A 23282-nucleotide genomic window follows, 5' to 3' on the forward strand; every position below is an offset into this window, starting at 1 on the left:
ATCCTGAAATTGGCCAGCGTATTCTTAACCCATTTTCTGTATGCTACGTTGCATTGGTAAAACTTTTGATCAGTCCTTGTCTTGCCTGTTCTGATCAAATAAATTAATATTAAATCTTGAATTCAGGTGATATTTTGAGTTAACGAATCAACATACCAGGCATGAAAGTACTGGCGGTATCTTGTAAACATTGCAGTTTTGTAGATGTCCATGGAGCTCTGTTACCTCATAGCAGGTTTTGAAGGTTGACATAGTGGTTTTGAAGGTTGGATGAAATTTGATTTGCCCATTGCGGAGAAACTTTATGTGTGTAAAGCATTTTTAAGCCACATGTTCTGCCAAAGTGGCAAACAAAAGGGCAAGTTATTCCCCTATCCTTTTTAGGGTAAATGCCCCACTATAACAGCAGATAAGATTAGCATTTGGGTGAGATGGTCAATTTTTTAAAAAAAATTCTATTTTAAACTAAGAATAAATATAAATGTGTTCATTCATATATATATTCACAAATGCAAGTAACTCAATTACAGTCAATTAAGAAATTGCTGTCATAAATGCATTTTGAAAAACAATAGCCATCAACATAGCTTATCTTACTTAAATAGTAAGGATGGTTTAAAATCCCACATGTACCCACCCAAGAAATATCTCACCGTCATTACTATTATTTCACATGAAGATTCGTATCATCATAGTGTTGTTCACATGTATTTCAGGAAAAACATCAAAAAATCTTGTGGCACCTAAAAGGCCATTACATTTATTATGGTATAAGCTGTTGCGGACCGGAGTCCACTTCATCAGATGTATGAAGGGTTATCCTAAATTAGCAGGCATATGCACATATGGTCTCCTGAGTATGTGGTTGGTCAGAGGGGAATTAAATGCAAAACGGATGGATAGTGCTGCCACAAAATAACAATGCTTCCCCTCTGGAAATTATCTGAGAAATATATATGTGTGTGTTTTATTAAGAAAGATCTTCTCAAACTGTTAGATAGCTTTCTTCTGGCAAGTAGCTAATTGTAGTCATTAAACCTGTTTATCTCTGTCACTTTCTATAAGGGAAAGCCATTGTGTGATGATGCAGCAGGTTTAAAATACAGTTTACTAAAAACTGGGATGGTGGATCTATTGGGAGAATTTCCTTAAGGGGGCAATTACATAGAGTGGGTGCATCTTCTTTAGAAAAGTCCCCTTTGTGACATTGTTCTTCAACCTGCAAACGTTTTTTACTGATGGAAAAATGTGTTCCCTGTAGAATAGTCTATCTATATTTATCCCTTAAGCACATGAAGCAGGAAAGCTGTAAATGCGTCGTGAATGCTGAAATGAGTTTTACAGGAAAGACCTTTAGATGGAGAGCCCTGCAGTTAATTGCTGGGAGTGTTGCTGCATGTTCTTCTTTAGTAGCCAGCTTGCAGTCCCCCAAGATGGTTGCGCTCCAAGAAAATGCAAGGCAGCTTCTTAACATGAGACAGAGCTTCTTTAGCTGAAGCGAACTATGTATTATTAGTCATTTTCACTTTGCTTTGCATTTATGGGGAAATATCTATATATATCTAGGGTACATAGCCTAAGAAGTAAACAATTTAATTCTCTCTTGACTTATCAATAAGGCACGTAAATAAAATCCACTTTTATAAGGTGCAGTTCAATAGGGGTATGCTGCCTAAGACCTCTTAAAGTTGGCAGGGTGTTATCTGGGCACCAGGATCTGGCCCCTGGGGTTGTTATTCAGCAATAAGGTACGATTTTGTTAAATCTGTTCTGCTTGTGATTTCTGGATTATCAGTTCTGTCCGCTCATTGATGGAATTGAATCCCCCCCAAAGTTCGTTCTACTAATATGCATGAGCGCAAAAGTGCTAATTGCGTTAACTGCACATTAGTGCTAATTAGCAACTAATGTGGATTATCACATTTGTGCAAGTCCGCACAAATGTGAATTAGTGCAAATCTCCTCCAAAAGTGAAAATAATGGCTGGCGAGACCATGGAATCCAGACAGTTTGCTGCAGAATCTGCAGGCCAGCTTCATAGAAATCCAAACTTACTTGAATCAGATGTGGGTTTTTCCAGCATTCCTATTCAGCAGAATTGCAGCTGGTATGCTGTCTGGTCAGTAACAGCTGTGATCTCTGCCTGTCATTGGTTGCTCAGAGTTCCCAGTGTCAGTAATGCAGGCCTAGGCTTCTCATGGTTTTGGTGATGTTCTGAATAAGGCTTGTTGAAATAGGTGGGCATCTTTGAGAGCCCTGCAGGTACATAAAAACATAAGAAGAACCATGCTGGATCAGACCAATGGTGCATCTAGTCCAGCTCTCTGTTCCTGCTTGTAGGTTCCAGCTGTTGACCAGGAACCTACAAGCAGGAAACAGGTGCAACAGCACCCTCCTGTCCATGTTCTGCAGTAACTGGTGTATATAGGCTTGCTGCCTCCATTATTGTAGCCATTATGTATAATGGCTACTAGCCATCAGGACTAGTAGCCATTGATAATCTCCAGAAATTTATCTGACTCTCTTTTAAAATCATCCATAGTTATGTGAAGTTCTTTTATTATTATTATTTTATTATTATTTATTTATATAGCACCATCAATGTACATGGTGCTGTACAGTTATCTGCCCCAACTCTCCCACCAACCAACTTAATGGGATGACCCTGGGTTCTAGTATTATGAGAGAGGGAGAAACATGTCTCCCTATCCAAATTTTCTACACCATGCATAATTTTGTACACCACTACCATGTCTCTACTTAGCCTCCTTTCCCCCCAAGTTTATCTATCCCAGCTGTCGTAACCTTCCCTGACAGAGGAGATGCTTCAGCCCCTTGATCATTTTAGTTTCTCTTTTCTACACTTTTTCAGCTCTACAATATCTTTTTTTAGGTGTGGTGACCAAAACTGTACACAGTATTCTAAGTGTGGTTGCACCATAGGTTTGTATAAAAGCAGTATGATATTGGCAGTTTTATTCTCAATTCCTTTTCTCATAATGCCTAACATGGAGTTTGCCTTTTTTACAACAGCTGCACACTGGGTTGACGTTTTCATTGAGCTGTTCACCACAACCCCAAGATCTCTGTCTTGGTCACCGCTAGCTCAGTGCCTTTTGGTTAGGCGCAAACATCCTTTGCCTTCCCTTGGGATTTGCAACAAGGCTGTTACTTTCTTGCTACATGGCATACATTCTTGGTTTTTTGTCACTCTTTCTGAATACCTATTTCCATATTTACAATTCACTCATTCAACTTGTACTTGGTTGCAGTATTGAAGCAGCAGTGGCTACTTTTGCCCAAGCCAGGCCACCGGGTATCTACAAAGGTGATTACTTGAAAGAGCTCTTTCGTCGTTATGGTGATGCAGAGGATGCACCAGCACCTCCTCCCTTACCAGAGTGGTGCTTTGATGAAGATGAAGAGGAGGATGAGGAGGATAATTGCAAGACAGCAACCCCAGAATCGGAAGCTGGTGCATCAACTTCCTTTGTCCGAAAAAGAAAAAAAGAACACTTGAAACTGGTAATCTTATCCAGAAAAGAGCTTCTGTCGCTATTAATAGTATTATGCTAATTAGAGCTTGATACATTTATTTAGAGTTGCATAGAATTAGGGATGTGCTTTCCCTACAGTTGTCACACTGCAACTGCAGAATTGCTGCTGTAATGTAAACAGTAAACAGATTCTGCACCAAGTGCAGCCAAGATGAAGGAAGGGGAATTGGCACATAAGACATTTATGTTGTGGGCACCAAAGTTTGGATATAGCTGTTTATTCTCTTCTAGGCCACTTCTGAATTGCTGGGGAAGGTGGGATGGGATTTCCTGTTGATGAGGAAAAGCAAGTCATATCTTGACACATCAATCCAAGTAGTTTTGAACCAACTCCCAGCATTTCTCACCATTGGCAATGCATGTTCCAGGGACTTCTGGGAGTTGAAGTCCAAAACATCTGGAGATCTACCTTCTGCCTACCCTTGAACTAAATAGCTATTTGGATTCCAGCCATAGTGTCTTGGATGGTGTCCAGTCTTACCTGGTGATGTTGTGTAAGGGGTCCATGTTGGATAGGGGGGAGCGATATCATGAGCTGCTCGAAATTTGCAAGGGAAACTTGGAAATAGCCTTGTTTCTGCTTTGGTTGGTGTTTCTGTTCTTCCACTGCACTGTTCAATGCTTCCCTATTGCTGTCGTTCATGAACCACAAGAACCTTAATCCAAAAAGCCTCAGACTCAATCATAAACTAATACAGAGTTTGATTGTTGTTTGCATCTATTACACTGTACTATTTGCTTAGGGTTGCTGCTGCTTAAGATTTCTTTAAAATTCTTATGCCTTACCCTACTCCCAAAAGGAGCTCAGAGCAGATTACAATATTAATAAAACAAGTACCAGTAAACAACAATAAAAACCTGCTATCCTAATAATAGTTTACTAATATTGCTGCCCTCTAGAATTTAATAATTTTGCTTGCAGAATTAGTGCTTTATTTTTTTGAATAGGTTTGTGGTGCAGGAAGGATACAGCCAGTACAGGAATCCTGGATACATAAAATTATAAAAATCACCTTTGTTTTTTGTTCTTAAAACTTAAATTTTGGCACATATAGCATTGGAATTGTAAATGTTTCTGGCCTGTGGGGTGAAAGCAGCATGCAGGGCTTCCTCGTCTGCCCCCCCCCCCCAAGTTTCCCCCCAGACTTCATGCCGTTTCCTCTGCCCAAATGTGAAGGGAATGAAGCTAGTGGAGAGAAGAGTCCTCACTGTTATCTTGTATGAGGGGTTGGAGATAATCGTCTGGATTCTTCTTAAATGTGAAGGGGGAAGGGGGGAAGTAGGCTAAGTGTTTTGCCTGCCCGAATCCTTCTTAATGGAGGTAGGGATGGAAGGATTTCCCCCAGCCAGGGAAAGCCCACACATATAGAACAACCCCCCCTCCCCCCGGGCCAAGATGCTGGGAGTTTTAATTCATTTGATACCTCAGCTGAAGAGTCTTTGATGGGAAAGAGTCAGGGCGTAATTCAGCCCCCGAACCCAAATACGTTTGACAGCCACAAGCTGCAGAACTCTGATGCTTTTCAACTAGCCGTGAAATTGAAATTTTGAACGTTTCTCAAATTGGTATACAAATTGCACGTAACTGTTTCTCTTTTAGATGATTTGGCAAGCAGTAATGTGGAGTTTTAAAAATAAATAGATTTCTGTGTTGAATTGTTTAGCTATAATTTTTGCTTGAATGTGACTACAGCAAATAGATTCCACTTTTGTATTTTATCAGTTAGGGTTTCACATTCTCTATATTTTATCTGCTTGTTGTAGCTATTAACGTACTAGAAAATAACAGTTAGGTTTACGGTTTTTATGGTCTCGCTTTCTGCCATAAAACATAATGACATTTGTTCTCCCTTGAACTTTCAGTTAAATTTGCAGCATATACAAATGCACATAACCGCTAATTGAACATGAATGTGTGTTTGAGCTTGGTAAACACGAGGCCTTTACAGCTTTCCTGTGTCTGATTCACATCAGAATGCAAGTGGTGGGGGGTATTGTTTATCCATTTCTACACATAAGAACCTAGCAAGTTAGGTAGGCTAGAATCCTTCTCTCGGACATGTTATCTTACCAGATGCATTTTTTGGTTTGGGGGAAAATTCAAACATTCAGTCCCTCACCTGCTTTCTGAAGCAGTACACTCACAGCAGTGTATGCTCTGCTTTTCTGAATGGATAGAATAGAATATTTATTTCTTACCCGCCTCTCCCTCTGGATTGAGGCGGGGAACATTAAATACAAAATCACAGTAAAATGCATAAAACTGGTTGAAAACATATAAAACTGATACAATATTAAAATAACAATTGGGCATGTTAAAAAAAACACAGCTGGGTAGGCCTGCCAGAAGAGATCAGTCTTTATGGCTTTCTTAAACTTGGCAAGACTATTAAATAGACTGTCAGAGGGACCTTTATTTTTACTTACCGTTAGTAACTCTGAACTCGGGTATAAAACTCGGCAACATAAGAAGGTAGCCAACATCTCATTTCAAAACATATATAGTGCTGCTGTTTCCAACTGTTTCTAAATACTCAACACTAGTAAATGTTTAATCTTTGTAGTGATCCTGCATGAGAAGATAGATGAAACTGCCACCGATAGCAAGAAAAATGTGTGAATAATGGCATGCCCAGCAAGGATTTGACTTTATTAATTTTATATCCTGCATTCTCCTGAGGGCTGTTTGCAGCCACTTCATCAGTATTTGTCTCAGTTGCCAAAGAACACACAATCTGAAGTATTAGGTGTAAAGGTGGCTTAATGAAACAAAGGAGGGCAAATTAAAAATAAGAATTGGTTTCCACTCGCTAATGCTTATCCCTGTTACTCTATTTCTGCCAAAATGCAGCTCCCTCCCTCTTATTATCCATGCTCTTTTTGTCCATTCACCCTGACCCCAACCTTAGACCATGAATCAAAAGATGAAGCTGAAAGGAAAAGAGCCTCTCTAGAACTCCCCCCTGCCCATTTGTGTTTAAAGGTGTATCTGGTCTTTAAATATGCAGTGCGAGGGATGGGCCTAATCCCTGTTGGGGAAGCAGCAGCAGGTGTTGATGACAGTTCACATTTTCGTTGGTTTCCCTTTTCTGGTCACAGGTCAGCAAGTTCTAAACAGTTGCTATGAGGGCAGATTAGTTGCAGCTCATATTATATAGAAGGACCTTTTGGAACTCTGGAATTTCAGAAGTGGATTGTAATGCTGCGTTAGGGAAGTTAAAAGGGACAAAATCTCCTTGGTTCACCTAGAGGTGAATTCTGGATTGTGGCAATGGTTGCTTTCTTTCCTCATTTCAACTTGCATCTTCACACTTTCCCCAAATAATCTGCTATCAACAAAGGAGACTGCATCTTCCTTTATCTAAACAAGGCTCTATTCTGAGTTGTTAATTCAGAACTAGAGCACCGAAACAGTTATGTAGTTCAGTGGCTCTTTCGCATTTTATCACCTAGTCATTTGAAAAACCATAAAGCAAAATTGTGCGAATAAGCATATCAATAATTAAAGTAGAATTCAAAGATGAAGAGATTACAGCTTTGAATGCACTCTTTGTCAAGTTGTGTAGGGGAGAGGAATTCTGTTGCATGTTTGGTCGACAGATTCTACTTTGCTAGCTGCTAAGTAGAGAAGGATGTAGCCTATTTCTGAATGTACTCTAGAAATACAGAAATATAGAGAAAAGTGTTTGTCAGGTAATTTTTAGTGTGTATAGTGGTTAATATTCTAAAAGAAAAGCAAAGGTGCTGTTAGGCTAAATGTTTCAATAAATTAATATTCCTGGTGTGTTTTGAACTCACAAGTTAAACTAAGCAGATATTTACTGGAAATATTTCACAGTGTAATACCTTGCTTAATGCCACCCCCATGTAGCTGATAGTTTCATGAAGCGTTACCATTGCTTCTTGCTTCTATAGTGTTCTGGCATGAACTGAAGTAGGTGGCTTTGGTTCAGCGCACCGTTGCGCTTGATCAGTCCTCGGCGTTCTTAATACATGATAACAAAACTGCTTCACTGGCAGACACTTGGCTCCTTGAAGGACCAAATAGTTCAAATTTGATTTCAAGATGTGCACCTCTGGGGGCATTAGAAAACAAATTAGACTTCAGTTATATATATACACACACACATTTCAATGTTTATCAAAGTGACAACAGAAAAACATGTTAGTGTAATTGAAATCTTGTAAGTTAATTGTTAAGTTTAAGTTAATACAGAATAACCGAGTTCGTAGATATATAGATAAGAGAAGATAGTATGGCTTTTGCAGAATGCAAACTGTGGGAATCTTAGGATGAAAAGGGCTTTTTCCTGTCCTTAATTCCTCGCTATAAACAGCTTCATAAGATAGGTTTGGCAGAATAAACAGCATATATTCGCATTCTTTGAAAAGTCACTTCAGACATGATGTGATTCCTGAGGAGTTTCAGAAATAAAGTCAATTTTAGATATCATCCAGGTCCTGTACTCACTTTCTCAAGATGGATTTACTGTGATTTATACAGCAGATACATACAGGGGAAAATAACAGGATACCTTGCAGGTTCTTTTGATGTGTTTCTGTACATTGTACAATAGTAACTTTTCTGAGAGGAATGTGTGATCAGGACTGGATTAGGGTCTATGAAGCCAGTCTTGCCTCCACTGTCCCTCTCTCCAGATTGTAGTGGTTAGTGTGTTGGACTAGGACTGGGGAGATTCAACCCCCCACTTGGCCATGAAGTTCACTGGATGACTTTGGGCCAGTCACTGACTCTTAGCCTGACCTACCTCACAAGGGTTTTGTGAGGATAAAATGCACACTGCCTTGGATGAAACACAGGGATATAAATGTCATAAATAAATAAATATTATAGCAGCCTGCTAGAAGTTTTGCTTGCCTATGATAAAACCTTCCATGTTGCTAGTATGGTATAATAAATAGTATGATTAAAGAGAACTGGGTTCATATCCCTGCACAACTATGAAGCACTCTGTGGCCTTGTGCAAATCATTGTCAGGTTACAGTGACGGTGGTGAGAAGAAGATGGGATGCTCCCCATGGTGTAAAAAGGGCACTGGCTCAAAAGAAACTGGTTGGTATCCTATTCTTGTCCAAGCAGCCTAATGTGAGGGTAGAATGGCACCATCAATATGTGTTGGTTGATTGTTTCAGATTGTTACTTATTGTATTCTAACACTGTTGTATACATGTGTTTATTTTTAGGGTGCAGTGTTCTTGGAAGGCATATCAGTTAAGCACGTAACCCAAGTGACAACTCAACCAAAGCTAGGAGAAATCCAACAGAAATGCCAGCAGTTTTGTGGTTGGAAAGGGTATGGAACAAATGTTTTAAAATGTAGTTAGTATAATCTCGAAATAGGGACTTGAATGTTGCATAGTTTATAATTTTACTTTCTTTTTTAGGCAACAAAAGTGAAATATCACAATAGTAGGCATCTTTAGATAAAGGCTATAAAAGCATTCCTTTCTTTTAAATTGATTCATTCAAACATCTTGATCACAATATGAAAAACAAAAAGTGGCACGGTGACAGAAATTTTAATCTATACTTGCACAAGATTGAAACTATATATTTGAAATTATGTGGAGTAACCTACTAGTCTGTTGAAAAACTATGATAATGCAACAATGATTGGAACATGGACTGCTGGCAAGGGATGGGTTGCACCTCACAAGGGTTGGAAAGAATGAGTTCGGCCACAGCATGAAGAACTTCATCAGGAGGGCTTTAAACTGAATCTTACGGGGGTGGGAGACGTAAATTTTGAGGCAACAATGGATGAAGGCCAATGCACCACAGTACAGAGAACAGCTCCAACAGTGTCCCAAAATAGTGTCTGCAACAAGGTAGGAACAAAGCCAGACTATAAAACACGTGGTCTTCGATGTCTATATACTAATGCCCAGAGCATGGGAAACAAACAGAATGAACTTGAACTCTTATTACATGAAGGCAAATACAACTTGATAGGTATAACTGAAACTTGGTGGGATGACTCCCATGACTGGAATATAGCAATTGAAGGATATAACTTGTTCAAAAAGAACATAAGAAATAGAAAGGGAGGTGGAGTTGCACTATATGTTAAAAATACTTATCCCTGCACAGAAATACAGGCGGATGAGATTGGGAGCCCCGTCGAGAGCGTCTGGATTAAAATAAATGGGGCTAGGAATAAAAAGAATATGATAATCGGAGTCTACTACCGACCACCCAATCAAGGAGAAGACGAGGACGAAACTTTTGAGAAACAAATTGCCAGTGTTTCAAGGAAGTGTGATGTAGTAGTGATGGGGGACTTCAATTACCCTGATATCTGTTGGGAGACCATTACTGCCAAAAGCGGCCCTTCCAAGAAATTCCTGACATGTATGGGTGATAACTTTCTCCTACAGAAAGTGGTGGAAGGAACTAGAGGATCGGCAATCCTTGACTTGTTATTGACCAATAGGGATGACTTAGTGGATAAAGTGGCAGTTACAGGAACTCTGGGGGAAAGTGACCACGTCATACTTGAATTCTTGATTATGAAGGAGACAAAAGTTGAGCGTAGCCATACACGTACTCTGGATTTTAGGAAAGCTGATTTTAATAAACTCATTACTATAATAAGTAAGGTCCTGTGGCAAGGGAGCCTAATGAGAAAAGGAGTGCAGGATGGGTATTTAAAAAAGGAAATTTTAAAGGCACAGTTACAAACAATTCCAACAGGGAGAAAAGATAGAAGAAAACAGAGGAAACCAATGTGGCTCCACAAAAAGCTTAGAGATGACCTGAAAACAAAAAGGGATACATATAGGAAGTGGAAAGAAGGCCAGGCTACAAAAGAAGAGTACAGACAAGTGGCGCAGAAGTGCCGAAATGGCGTCAGGAAGGCTAAAGCTGTGAATGAGCTGAGATTAGCGAGGGATGCTAAAAGCAATAAAAAGGCTTTCTTCAGATACGTGAGTAGTAAAAGACAGAGGAAAGAAATGGTGGTTCAACTGCTTAATGAGGATGGTAAATTGATAACAGACGACAAAGAAAAGGCTGAAGTGCTCAATTCCTACTTTGCCTTGATCTTCTCCCAAAAGCAGGTCTATGACCCCCCCTGGAAAAAGTGAAGCAGAAGTTGAGGGGGCAGGATTGCAGTTTGAGATTGATAAACAAATGGTCAAAGAACACCTAATTTCCTTGAATGAGTTCAAATCTCCAGGGCCCGATGAACTGCATCCAAGAGTAATGAAGGAGCTAGCGGAAGAACTCTCAGAACCTTTGTCTATTATCTTTGCAAAATCATGGAAGATGGGTGAGGTGCCGGACGACTGGAGGAGGGCTAACGTTGTCCCTATCTTCAAAAAGGGCAAAAAGGAGGAACCTGGGAACTACAGACCAGTCAGTCTAACATCCATCCCTGGGAAAATTCTGGAGCAGATTATAAAGAAGTCAGTCTGTAAACACGTTGAAATCAATGCAGTGATTACTAGAAGCCAACATGGATTTGTCAGGAACAAATCCTGTCAGACTAATTTGATCTCATTTTTTGATAGGATAACCTCCCTTGTGGACTGTGGGAATGCTGTGGATGTCATATATCTTGACTTCAGCAAAGCTTTTGACAAAGTACCACATGACATTCTGATTAACAAACTAGCTAAAAGTGGGCTAGATGGAACAACTATTAGGTGGATCCACAGTTGGCTACAGAATCGGACTCAAAGAGTACTTATCAATGGAACCTTCTCAAACTGGGGAGAGGCAACGAGTGGGATGCCGCAGGGCTCAGTCCTGGGCCCAGTGCTCTTCAACATTTTTATTAATGATTTGGACGAGGAGGTGCAGGGAACGCTGATCAAATTTGCAGATGACTCAAAATTGGGTGGGATAGCTAATACCCTGGAAGACAGAAACAAACTTCAAAGTGATCTTGATAGGCTGGAGTGCTGGGCTGAAAACAACAGAATGAAATTTAATAGGGATAAATGCCAAGTTCTACATTTAGGGAATAGAAACCAAATGCACAGTTACAAGATGGGGGACACTTGGCTCAGCAATACTACAAACGAGAAAGATCTTGGAATTGTTGTAGATCACAAGCTGAATATGAGCCAACAGTGCGATATGGCTGCAAGAAAGGCAAATGCTATTTTGGGCTGCATTAATAGAAGTATAGCTTCCAAATCACGTGAGGTACTGGTTCCTCTCTATTTGGCCCTGGTTAGGCCTCATCTAGAGTATTGTGTCCAGTTCTGGGCTCCACAATTCAAGAAGGACGCAGACAAGCTGGAGCGTGTTCAGAAGAGGGCAACCAGGATGATCAGAGGTCTAGAAACAAAGCCCTATGAAGAGAGACTGAAAGAACTGGGCATGTTTAGCCTGGAGAAGAGAAGATTGAGGGGAAACATGATAGCACTCTTCAAATACTTAAAAGGTTGTCACACAGAGGAGGGCCAGGATCTCTTCTCGATCCTCCCAGAGTGCAGGACACGGAATAACGTGCTCAAGTTAAAGGAAGCCAGATTCCAGCTGGACATCAGGAAAAACTTCCTGACTGTTAGAGCAGTGCGACGGTGGAATCAGCTACCTAGGGAGGTTGTGGGCTCTCCCACACTAGAGGCCTTCAAGAGGCAGCTGGACAACCATCTGTCAGGGATGCTTTAGGGTGGATTCCTGCATTGAGCAGGGGTTGGACTCGATGGCCTTGTAGGCCCCTTCCAACTCTGCTATTCTATGATTCTATGATACAGAATTCTATCCTAGTTCACTCAGAAGTAAATCTACTTAAGTTCAATGGGGGATAGACCATATTGATTTATATTAGGATTGCAGCCTTAAAATTATAAAATGTCCAGGCTCACTGGGAGTTTTGCAGTCTATGCACATGTTGGATGAATGTTTTTGGCTCTGAAGGTCTGATTCTGAGAACTCTTTTATAACACCTTTGCATAACCTTATTTTCCCACCAACAATAACAAAATGCCGCTCTCACAAATTGTTTAGCTATATTTGTGGGAGTTATGGCTTATTTAATGTTTTTCTTACATTTTTGCCTCTTTATTCGAATTTTAAAACATCTCATTTTCCTTAATGGTGCATATTCCTCTTAAGAAAAGGCTGACATGCCTTTCAGAATTCATGCCTCATGCTATCACAAGTTGCTGTTAATATAATCATTCTTTTAGAACTGCTATCTAGTTTAATGTTTCTGTATTGAACTAGATTCAATACAGCAGTCCTGGGTGGCACTTGGCTATTGCTAGTTTAATTATAGATATCAAAAGCAGTAGTCATAAAACAACGCTTAGCATGAAAAAAAAATTGTCTGTTAAAGGAAATGAGATAAAAACATTCACTTGAGTCTCCTTTGCAGGCTTATTAAGACAATTGTCAGTGCATCTCTCTACACTGGTGTACAATAGCTATCAGACATTGTCTAATTTCACGTTGACTAATAGTGGGCAAACCTTAATCTCTAAATCAGCAAGACTTAACTGAAGTCTTTAATTTTGTAGTTCCAAATGTCAAGTGCTCACAAAGGGGCACACTGCTAGTGAGCTCACAGTGTACTAAATTACAGCAAAAGCTACCTGTAATTTAGGAACCTTATGAAACTCCAGCAGAAGGTATGTGGGTTGCAATTCCCCCCCCCTTTTAACTATAGATCCGAAACATTTTGTAAGCACTTTCAGCTTCTTTTTAAAAATATTCTTGCTTGAAAGTTACTATTGTAGGAAAGCCAATTACTAAGAATAGGGTCAAGAATGGAGATTGTTGGTGCCAGATACTAATAGCAGTCTTTTCTCCTACCTCTTAGAACTGGATTTCCTGGAGCACAACCTGTTTCTATGGATGAGCAGAATATTAAACTCTTAGAGCAGAAACCGTACAAAGTAAGCTGGAAAGCAGATGGAACTCGGTAAGTTGAAGTTTCTTTATAAATTACAACTTCACCAAGGAAGCCCAAAACAACAAGCATAAATTGTTCTGAAAATTGCTCATCCATCATGTATGACCTTGTGAGTGTGTGATTTTTCTGCCACGCAGCTTACAGGTTAATGAACTAGTTTACAATACTATTGTTAAAGCTTTGCTGTGAAGACTTTCAGCTTGCTTGTTATGTAGTAAACCCAGCACATCTTCTCTTAGCATACTGCTTCTGATATTCCTGACCTCTGGGACTTGGGAGAAGGATGGTTGAGTTCTTGTTTCTGATATCATTCTTGGCTTTAGAAGCACTTAAGAGCAGTGAGAAGTCTTACAGCTTCTGAAGATCAGTGTTACATCAAAGTTAAGACCCTCTCTCCAGTTTCCAGGGAGGGACCAAGTTGGTGGTAATCACAAATAATGGCTGGCTACCAAGCCAAAATGTGTGAACCCCTGGAGATACTATTAATTGACTTGCATATTAATTGGATAACATTTCTAGCACAGTTCTGACTTAGGTGAGCAATACCAAAAATCATGGTTTCTTGTTAAATAATATTTAGAACTCTGTTTCATGTGAATTTGGAATTTGAGAGTAGGTGCCACGGCACAGAGCAGTAATCCCCCAGTATCACCTTCTGGAATCGGCCATCCAAGTAGGAGCGGAAACATTGCGACGCAGTACCTCCAACTCCAAGCCCAGGCAGCCTATCCAGAAGGATACCGTGGTCGATTGTATCAAAAGCTGCTGAGAGGTCCAGGAGAACCAACAGGGTCACATTCCCCCTGTATCTCTCCCGGCAAAGGTCATCCCACAGGGCGACCAAGGCAGTTTCCATTCTAAAGCTAGGCCTGAAACCCGTTTGAGATGGATCTAGGTAATCCGTTTCATTCAAGAGTACCTGGAATTGTCATCCGCTCAAGCACCTTGCCTGGGAAGGGGATGTTTGCCTACAGTTTGCCTATAGTTTTTAGCATCTTCCCAGTCCAGGTTTGACTTTTTCAGGAGTGGTCTGATTACCGCCTCTTTAGAGGCCGGCACCACTCCCTTTCTCAAGGAGGCATTTACAACCTCCTGGACCCAGCCAGTGATCCCCTCCTTATTTGATGTAATAAACCATGAAGGGCAAGGATCAAACATACAGGTGGTCGATCGGACTTGGCCAAGCACCTTGTCCACATCCTCAGGCCTCAATAACTGAAACTCATCCAATAAAACTTATACAAATAACTTAGAGTTGAAGGCAGAGACATAACAAATAATGTTTCAAGCTCAATATTAGGACAGTATTTAAGCTAGTTAAAATACTTGTCAACTAAAAACATTTTTTTTGGCTGCAATTTGTATTCATAGTCACAAAAACACACAAAGGTACCTGCAAGAAAAATCCCAAATCCATATTAGTGTAATACCTTTGTTAGGCCAACCAAAAGACTGCAACAAATGTGCAAGCTTGCGATATCTGCAGATCTCTTCATCAGGTAAGATTACAAAAAGCAGGCTTTGGAAGGGGAGAAAACTCATTTTGTGGGAAGGCTCAGTACAAACTTTTAACACTGATCCCCTCCCAAGTACAATATCCCAAACATATTCATGACTCATGGAAGAACAGTTTCTATTCTAATTCTGAAATTACATTTTCTACATTTCTGAAATAATATCATTCCCCACACAGGCCTTTTCTGTCACCACCACTGCCACCCCTACCCCATATACTACTTTTGTTTTATGTAACATACAACCTGAAGAAGAGTCCTACAAAACTTGCTATTTTGTAACTTTTTGGTTGATCATTATAAAGTTATTACTGTACTGATGTTTCTATTTATGTTTTAATGGACCAACATGGCTGTAAACATTTTATGAATGTTTATTTCTGGTGCTTTTCATTATTTGTTAGTTTAACTGCACAAACACACTAGACTTTGTCCTGAATCAGCAACTCACTGTTCAGAACATTGCTTGTTTTGCTTTAATAGTGCTTCTGATTGACTTCAGCACATGATCTGGACAATTGGTACATAGATACAGAGAAATAAGTTTCCATAAATATCCTCAAGCATGAGCTGCAATCTAGCCTCAATTTTCCCCCTCATGGTAATGGGGTTGCAGCCTAGGATTCCCCCCCCCCGGGATCTCCAGGCCCTGAGAAAGTGTACCATTTCCATCCTCTTTCCTTGGAAATACATACAATCACATTTTAATCATGCTGTGCTTGCATGTTTGTGTTTTACTATATCCGTGTGTACCCTCTTGTTTTCTGACTTGGAGTTTGGGGAGAAGAAGAGCCTCAGATATACTTTCAATGTCTGTACAATTTAGCTTTTAAACCTTTGCCACTAAATGTTCCATGAAATGAATCGTATAATGAATTTACTGAAATCAGTTTTTATTAAGCTGCTGCTGTCTGTGAAATATTTCTATGCTAATATATTCATGAGAAAGAGATCTAAAAGGCAAACTATTTTTTTCTATTACAGAAATTATTCTTGTGGCCCTGTTATGAGAAATAATACTTTATGTCAGGGACAGCTGAAGGAAGTATGGTTTTACAGAAGTACCCAATTTGGAAGGGACTAGGTTATCAAAACTGAAATTGTATGACTATGATAATTATCACAATATGGTGAGGCGGGTTGTCTACTTGCTGGTGCTGTTGGCTTTTTTAATGAAAAGTATAATTAGCCCAGGTGGTTAGTAGCTTCCTTCAATCCCTAGATACGTATCTCATTAATAATGTTTGTAGCAGATGTTTGTTGTAATGAGTAGAGTTGAACGTTTAGACTGGAATAGTGTGAGGAAGGTAATGAGGCACCCATCTTTGGGAGAATAAAGCTATTGGCAATATTAAAAAGTGTTTTAGCTGCCTATGGCACTAGGGGAAAGATAATCCTACATTTTATGTTCAGAAACTTGCAAACTGACCAAAAGCAGTTAAGTGATGTCAGATTTTTAGGCAAATATGATCGTTATGCTTTTGAGGTGCTTGTGATTTCCTGAAATTGTAGAGAGACAGACAATGTTTGTTTAGCTTGAGGGAATTGTTTTCAAAAAGGCAATTCCACATAAAATAGACCGTTCTGGAAAATGGCTATTGCATTGACATTTGTGTACTAGTTTTCATGCAAGTCCTGTTGTAAGTTTGAAACTAATTAACTTGTGATTTGTACTAATCAAATCTTGGTAACTTTTGGACCTTCATTTGTTGGTAAACTGTTCAGCACAAAATCACATGTCAAATGCACAGGCATTTTATAGATCAATAAGCACAGTGAACGAGGCATTATTTGTTTCTTGGAACAAAATAATAGTTGGAACAAATTAGGTAAAAAATGCCATATCTTAGCAATGGTGTTAATGAAATTGGTTCCTGTGGGTCTATATTGTTACTGCATCACTGGGGGCTCAGCATTTCTATATTTTTCTAAAGGTAATAGGTTTTCTGTATTGGCTACAACATTTTAATAGTGGCAAGGGGTGGAGGAGAACAGGGTACATCTGAGCTCATGTTCAGCCTAGGAATTAGTTTTCAGTCCCAGAACTGAGCACAACAGTCTTTTCTCAAAAAATCCATTATTGTGTGTGTGTATGTTTCCGAGCCATGTTTTCTTAGTTTCTTCTTAATTTAGACTCAGTCCTAAACCTAAGAGTAAATCCAGTTGAACACATTGAAACTTACTTCTGAATAAAGATGTTAAGGATCGCACTGTAAGGAGTGGGGTAGTCCGTTTGTTGTTGATATTGTTAAACAATTGGGAGTCTCTCAATCCATTTTAATGAATGAGGTGGTAAACACATTTAGGAGAAAGAAAAGGTATGGTAGATTAGGACTGAACTGTAGGGATGCAGGCAATTTCCAGCTTCTCTGAAGATCTGTCTAGGAATCCTTTGCTTGTGTTTGGCTTTACCCGTACTACTATTACAACACCTGTAAAACCTATGAAATTTTCTAAGTGCTGTACAGAGATTATAAAGAAGGCAGGAACACAATATAGTATACACAATATAAAAGCAAAAAGGAATGGGGGGGGAAAGCAAGCTCATTCATGCACCTATTCTTGAAATTACGTAATCTCAGCAGTATCATTTGAACTGGGCAGGTGGACCTGCCTGTCTTTATGTACGTGTACAGATAGCCAAAGGATGTTGGCTTAACCCCACCCATCCTCTCGGGTAGGGACGTAGCTCATTAGTAGAAAACATGCTTTGCATGGTGTAGTTACAGTTCAATCTCTGGTACAAAGGAGGTCAGCAAGCAGAACTAAGACCTCTGCCTCAGACCCAAGACACCCACTGCCAGTATGAATAGACATTACTGGGTTTGATGGGATAATAGTCTAACACTGTAGAAGGTATGCTCCACCGTCTCCAGACTGAAATTGTAACCTTTGTGAAATGGTACAAAGACATGTTGTGCCATTTCACAAAAACTGAACATTCCTCACTAGTGGTGATATAGCTGGAATTAAGGTTGCTAAATTCAAATAAGTGTATGTCACCAAGGTGAAGGGTCATGGAAAGGCCAAGGGGCAGGGCAAAGGACTGTGTGTCGATAGGGCAGGAGTCTTCACCTTTTTTGGGCCTCACGAGCAAAATGGAATTTTGAGAGAATGTGGTAAGCACTATCACAAAATGGCTGCCATGGGTGTGTGGCCAGTCACAACACTTGCTACTGCAACAAAACACCTGTTTCATGGTAGCATACTGGTGAGGCTCAGATATAAGTAACCTGTCCAAGGAACTGAGTACAAGGCTGCAATCCTTAGCAAAGTTACATGGGAGTAAATCCCATGGGACTGACTTGGGACTGTACTTGGGACTTAGTATGGTTGAGTTAGACCTATATAGGATCGCTGTGCATATCCCATCCAGCTCTCTCCCTCCCCATCCCCCAATCTTGCCTTCATCTGTTTTCCCCTTCCTTGCTAAGGCTGCAGTACTATGCACAGTTACATGGAACTTCATTCTGAACAGACCTACATAGGCTTGGCTTGTCGATCGCATCCTCCACCACCACCTTCTTTATTACATGCACACACACAGGTTCTTCACTCTCCCTAAATGTATACGTACTTGGTGAGGGGAAGTTCCAGGGCTGTGAAGGAAAAAGGCCAGAAGCAAGAGGTGGGGAGAAAGGTAGACTGAAAAAGAGGGGGAAATAGGAGAAAAAAACAAAGAAGGAAAATAAAGAGGAAGGAAAGGAGGAGGAAGATGAGGGTGGGGGAAAATACAAAAGCACGGGGGGGGGGAAATTAAAGTGAATCTCCTGCTGAAAAAATAAACAGAGCAATCCCCCCCCCCCCGCAAAAAAAAAAAAAAACCCTAGAAGGGAAGGCTCTGAGAACAAAGGCCTTTCGTTGTTTTGCTCTTCAGATACTGGCATTGGAAAGCACAAAATGTCCATCATGAACAACCAGAGCCAGGGGAGTGGGTTTTGGAACATCACTGTCTCTCTGAAGAACCCGCACACTGGCCCTGTGTGACAATTGTACATGGATGCTTTCCTCCTGCTGCTGCAGAATATCATGGGCCAGATTGTGTTGGCTAAATCATGGAAAGCCTTTCCATTTCCCAGCCTTCGCTATTGCCCTGGCTGCTCCCTTTCCCCACCCTGCCCCTCTCCCTCCTTTCCTCCCCACCTTGCTTTCAGTCCTCCACTCCAGTCCTTGCCCCGCCCCCACATACCTACTTGAGCAGGCATGTACTTCTTTGTGGGACCCACTTGGCTCACCCTTGTAAGACGGTGGTCATTTTACAATTCCTAAAATGTATTACTTGACATTTGGCAAGGCATTTTGAGGATTTAAAAATGGCTGCCTCTTCACAAAAATCTGTGTAACTCATTGCATCAGCTGTAACAGAGGCAGTAAGCCCATAGACACCAGTTGCTGGGGAACATGGATGGGAGGGTACTATTGCACCGTGTCCTGCTTTTGGGTCCCTGATTGACAGCTGGTTGACCACTGTGTTAACATAGTACTGGACTAGATGGACCTTTGGTCTGATTCAGCATGGCTTTTCTTATGTTCTTAGGTTTTAGTAAAAAAAGTCTCATGGTATATGTGCCGAAGGACATCCGCCCCCCCCCCCCCCGAAATGTACACATACTTGGGAGTAAGTTTCATAGAATACAATGAGGTTTATATCTGAGTAAAGATTAATAGGATTTCATTGTAAAGGGAGTTAAACAAATTACAATTGTCTTAAGATCATGACTTTTGATGTTGAACTAAAAAGAGTAATTTTGGAATAAAGTAATTATATTTTTGTGCTGACCATTTATCACACCTTACTTTTCACTTAACAGTGAGAAAATACCTACTTTTTGGTGGCTGCTTTATGTCCCTTCATAGATGAATTAGCCGGTCAGTCAGAAGGGCTCTTTCTCATGTGTTTTATATGTGGGCCTTTTTAGTGGGGGAGGTACTGATTGAGAGAGGACCATAGCTCATCAGTGGGGAACATTGCTTGAATAAGGTGGCAGGTGATGTGAAAGACCCCGATGAGCCATTTGCCGTTAGAGTAGATATGACTGGGCTATATAGACAAATATTCTGACCTGGTATAAGGCAGCTTCCTCATTTATAATAGTAACACCGCCCCCAGCAGCTTGTTGAATTTTTTGTACCATTTAATTCTGCTGAATCTGTATAAAGTTACCTTTGGTTGTATCCAATGGAGGCTTCTGTCAGTGGAATGCAGAGGGAGGAGATTTTTCACTGATTCTGCCTCCCTGTTGCAGCTTCCCCCCGCTCTATTACAGAGATTTGGGGACCCTTCAGAACACTGTGAGAGATGGCATCATCCCCATTCAGTTGACAGGATCTACACTGGTTCAGAGACCATTCTGTCTTTGGAGAAACGTCATTGGATACGACCTTTTAATGTTATTTTTTATTGAAGCCCTTAAGTTTGTTTTTATTGAAGTTGTAGAAATCTAGGGCAGATGTACGTATTGCAAGGAGAGGATGATACTTTGGAACCATTCATAATTCCCATATTTCTGAGAGATTTAGCTTTGAACCTGCTCTATTTGTGGCTCTTGCGGAAAGCATTGGAGGAAGCAGTTGTATGCATGTTTAGAGATTAAAAACCTCCTACAACTTCCAGCATTCTGTACTTTATGTCTAAACATGCCTAAGATTGCACCTGTAGTGACTTTGGCATCCTATATGGCAATGCTACAAAATCTCTGAGGCTTTATAGGGTTACATCTAGAACTGTGTGGTGTTCTGATTTCAAGCACAATGAAGGTATAACAACCCATTTAAAAACATCTAAGTAAATAGACTTAGGAGTAAAAGACTTACATTGGGAGTAAAAGAAGCCAAGGGGTTTAGTTGATCCATTCAGCTGGTGTTTTTAAAGCCAGATTTTCTTAGGTTTGATGCAAAAAAAGAGGAAAAAACATTTTCCTATTTGAATCCTAGTTCTCAATGTTTTCATTATTTCAAGAATGGGGAGGTTGGTGGAACTTGAATAAACATGTTCATTTTAGAAGGTGAAAATCTTGATTTATTTTGGTTTTGAATTCATTTAAAATTAACATTTCCTGATAGCTTAAATGTACATATCTCATTCATTTTTCTGAATTCCATGTATATAATGTTTTTTTTAATATATTTAGTGTTTAAAATCTGTTTTAAGAAACAATAAAAAGTCTTTCTGAAACTAAGGAAAAGTGAACAAGAACTTCTATCCTTTGAGTGTGCTAGTAAAACTAATTAACACTTTCTGTTTCTTTGAAATTCTGATTCCTATAACTGGAGGAGAAAGAAAGTTTGAAGTTCTGATGCAGTCATAAATTTTATAACCTTTGTTTTAAATACTGGATTTTCTGTAAACTGGCCAGATGGTTACTACGGTTCTAGATGGTCCAAGCTTATATGTGTATCCTGTTTATGGCATAAATGCTTAGTTATAAAGAAGGATCAGTTACTAGCAAATAATCATTCTTGATTTTGTCTTACACCAAGTGTAAGATCATTGTAAGAGTTCCTTGAGCCTTATGAACAGAACTGTTAATCAGCCAGTCTGAAAATGGGATAACCAATACCACAATGTGCTATGCAAGCTCATCTGATTATTTGTTAAGATACAGTTCATTAAAATGCTAATTATCTTGTTTGTGTTGTGAATAATAATCTTGTAGTCTATTGTTTTAGAATGCTCTAATTAGATCAAGATAAATGGGGCTCCTGCTTGTACAAAATGTTCAAGTTATTTAAGTGTCCGCAACTATTTAATTTTTTTTTGTAGAACATTGAGAAGCAGATTTTAAGCTTGGTAGCCAAGAAATGTACAACACTGACATAAAATTAGTTATTAAGTGGGAAGGAACCCAGGTGAAACCTATCTTTCCAGACTATAAAAGAGTTTACATATTTTGGTCCTTAACCTGTAATTTTGGGATTTGGAGGAATTAGACCTTTTTACCACCTTGCTACTGTAGCACTGTCAGACCACCTCTTGATTTTGCATATGTGTTTCATTTATGGAACTTCACATATTTATACTTGCATAGATTGAATGTTGAGCTTTATTTTTAATAATATCAGTAGATGGCAGTAAAACATGATCTATTTTACCTTTTCAAGATGGCAAATTTATTTCCAGGCATCCCACCATCTAATGACAAATTCAACTAACTTGTCCAGTGCATATTAATTCCATATGTTAGATTGGTTGGGATCCAAAGAGCTATTTTAGGCTTCCCAGGGGCCTTGGGCATGCCCAGTGGCAACTTTGACTTTCCTTCGGACAGCAGGCCCTCCTGCCACTTCCCAAGCTGCTTTTTGAAAGTTTTTGTTGTTTGCCATGAAGTATGAAGGGGGTGCTGTTTGAGAAGCACAAGCCCAAAAGCTCTGCTGGGTATGCAAAGCTAGTTGTGCCCTTTAAAAAATAATAATAATAATAATAATCTGTTATTCATTTAAAATGTCTCTTTTCCCAAAGGTGGGTAGAGTTGAACTTGTGTTTCTCTGTCTCCTTTCTGAAAATTGTGAGAGGTAATATTTTCTGTTTATGCTAAGTTGGCTTTGCAGGGACAGTAAGAACAGGGCCTGACTGATAGCGCAAATTCTTAATGCAAGAGTCAAATTTTCTTTCTAAGTTCTCATGTTTATAGCAAGCAGAAAGTAGGCATGCATTAAGAGAGCCAAGTACATTGGATATCTGTCATGCACAGAGACTGATGCTGGTGATATTACCTAAGAAGCAAAATATACTTCCTTCTAGCGTTCATAGAGGATCATGTATTGGGGTCACAGGTGTCTCTATTCTATCTAAGGTGCCTTACATTGCCTTGCTTTTTAGTCCCTGCTCCTACGTACTTGTGCATGGCTTGAAAACTGAATTCATCTCTGTTTATGCACATAATTGCCTGATGTGAATTTCCCCTCTCTGTATTCTTCTATCTCTACAATTGTACCAGTGATTTGGGCATTTACTATTGTACAGCAGCCAGAAGAATGGATTTGGGCATACTTGATTTCAAAATTCTGCTGTGGTGGACCCTGGCAATTCGGCTATGATTGTCATGCCTGGCCTTATTTCCTCTGTAAATCTGGGATTGGACTAACTTTCCTCACAGGGCTACTCAGAGCAAAGCAACACAAATTCAAACTCTCATAATTAAATGAATAATAATGTCTTGACACACTAATTTGGCTTCATCACTTTTATAATAATCTTCTCCGTCTTTTAAGGAGCTCAAGTTTATGTAAACCCATGAGGCAAATTGAGCTGAGTAATAGAGTGACTTGCCCAAGATTACCCAGGATTTGAACCCATTGGGTGATCGGGTACTATGTGTTCA

The 23282-nt window shown here is 39.8% G+C and overlaps 1 protein-coding gene across 1 annotated transcript in view; it reads left to right on the top strand.

Annotated features, from left to right (window-relative positions):
- RNGTT (RNA guanylyltransferase and 5'-phosphatase) overlaps nt 1-23282 on the top strand; it is a 166395-nt gene that overhangs the window by 14907 nt on the left and 128206 nt on the right. The window contains exons 6-8 of the mRNA XM_063124890.1: nt 3273-3525; nt 8763-8872; nt 13355-13456. Coding sequence (XP_062980960.1) covers nt 3273-3525; nt 8763-8872; nt 13355-13456 — 465 coding nt within the window. The remainder of the gene's footprint in view (nt 1-3272; nt 3526-8762; nt 8873-13354; nt 13457-23282) is intronic.

Source organism: Elgaria multicarinata, chromosome 4, assembly GCF_023053635.1.
Source record: "Elgaria multicarinata webbii isolate HBS135686 ecotype San Diego chromosome 4, rElgMul1.1.pri, whole genome shotgun sequence".
NCBI lineage: Eukaryota > Metazoa > Chordata > Lepidosauria > Squamata > Anguidae > Elgaria > Elgaria multicarinata.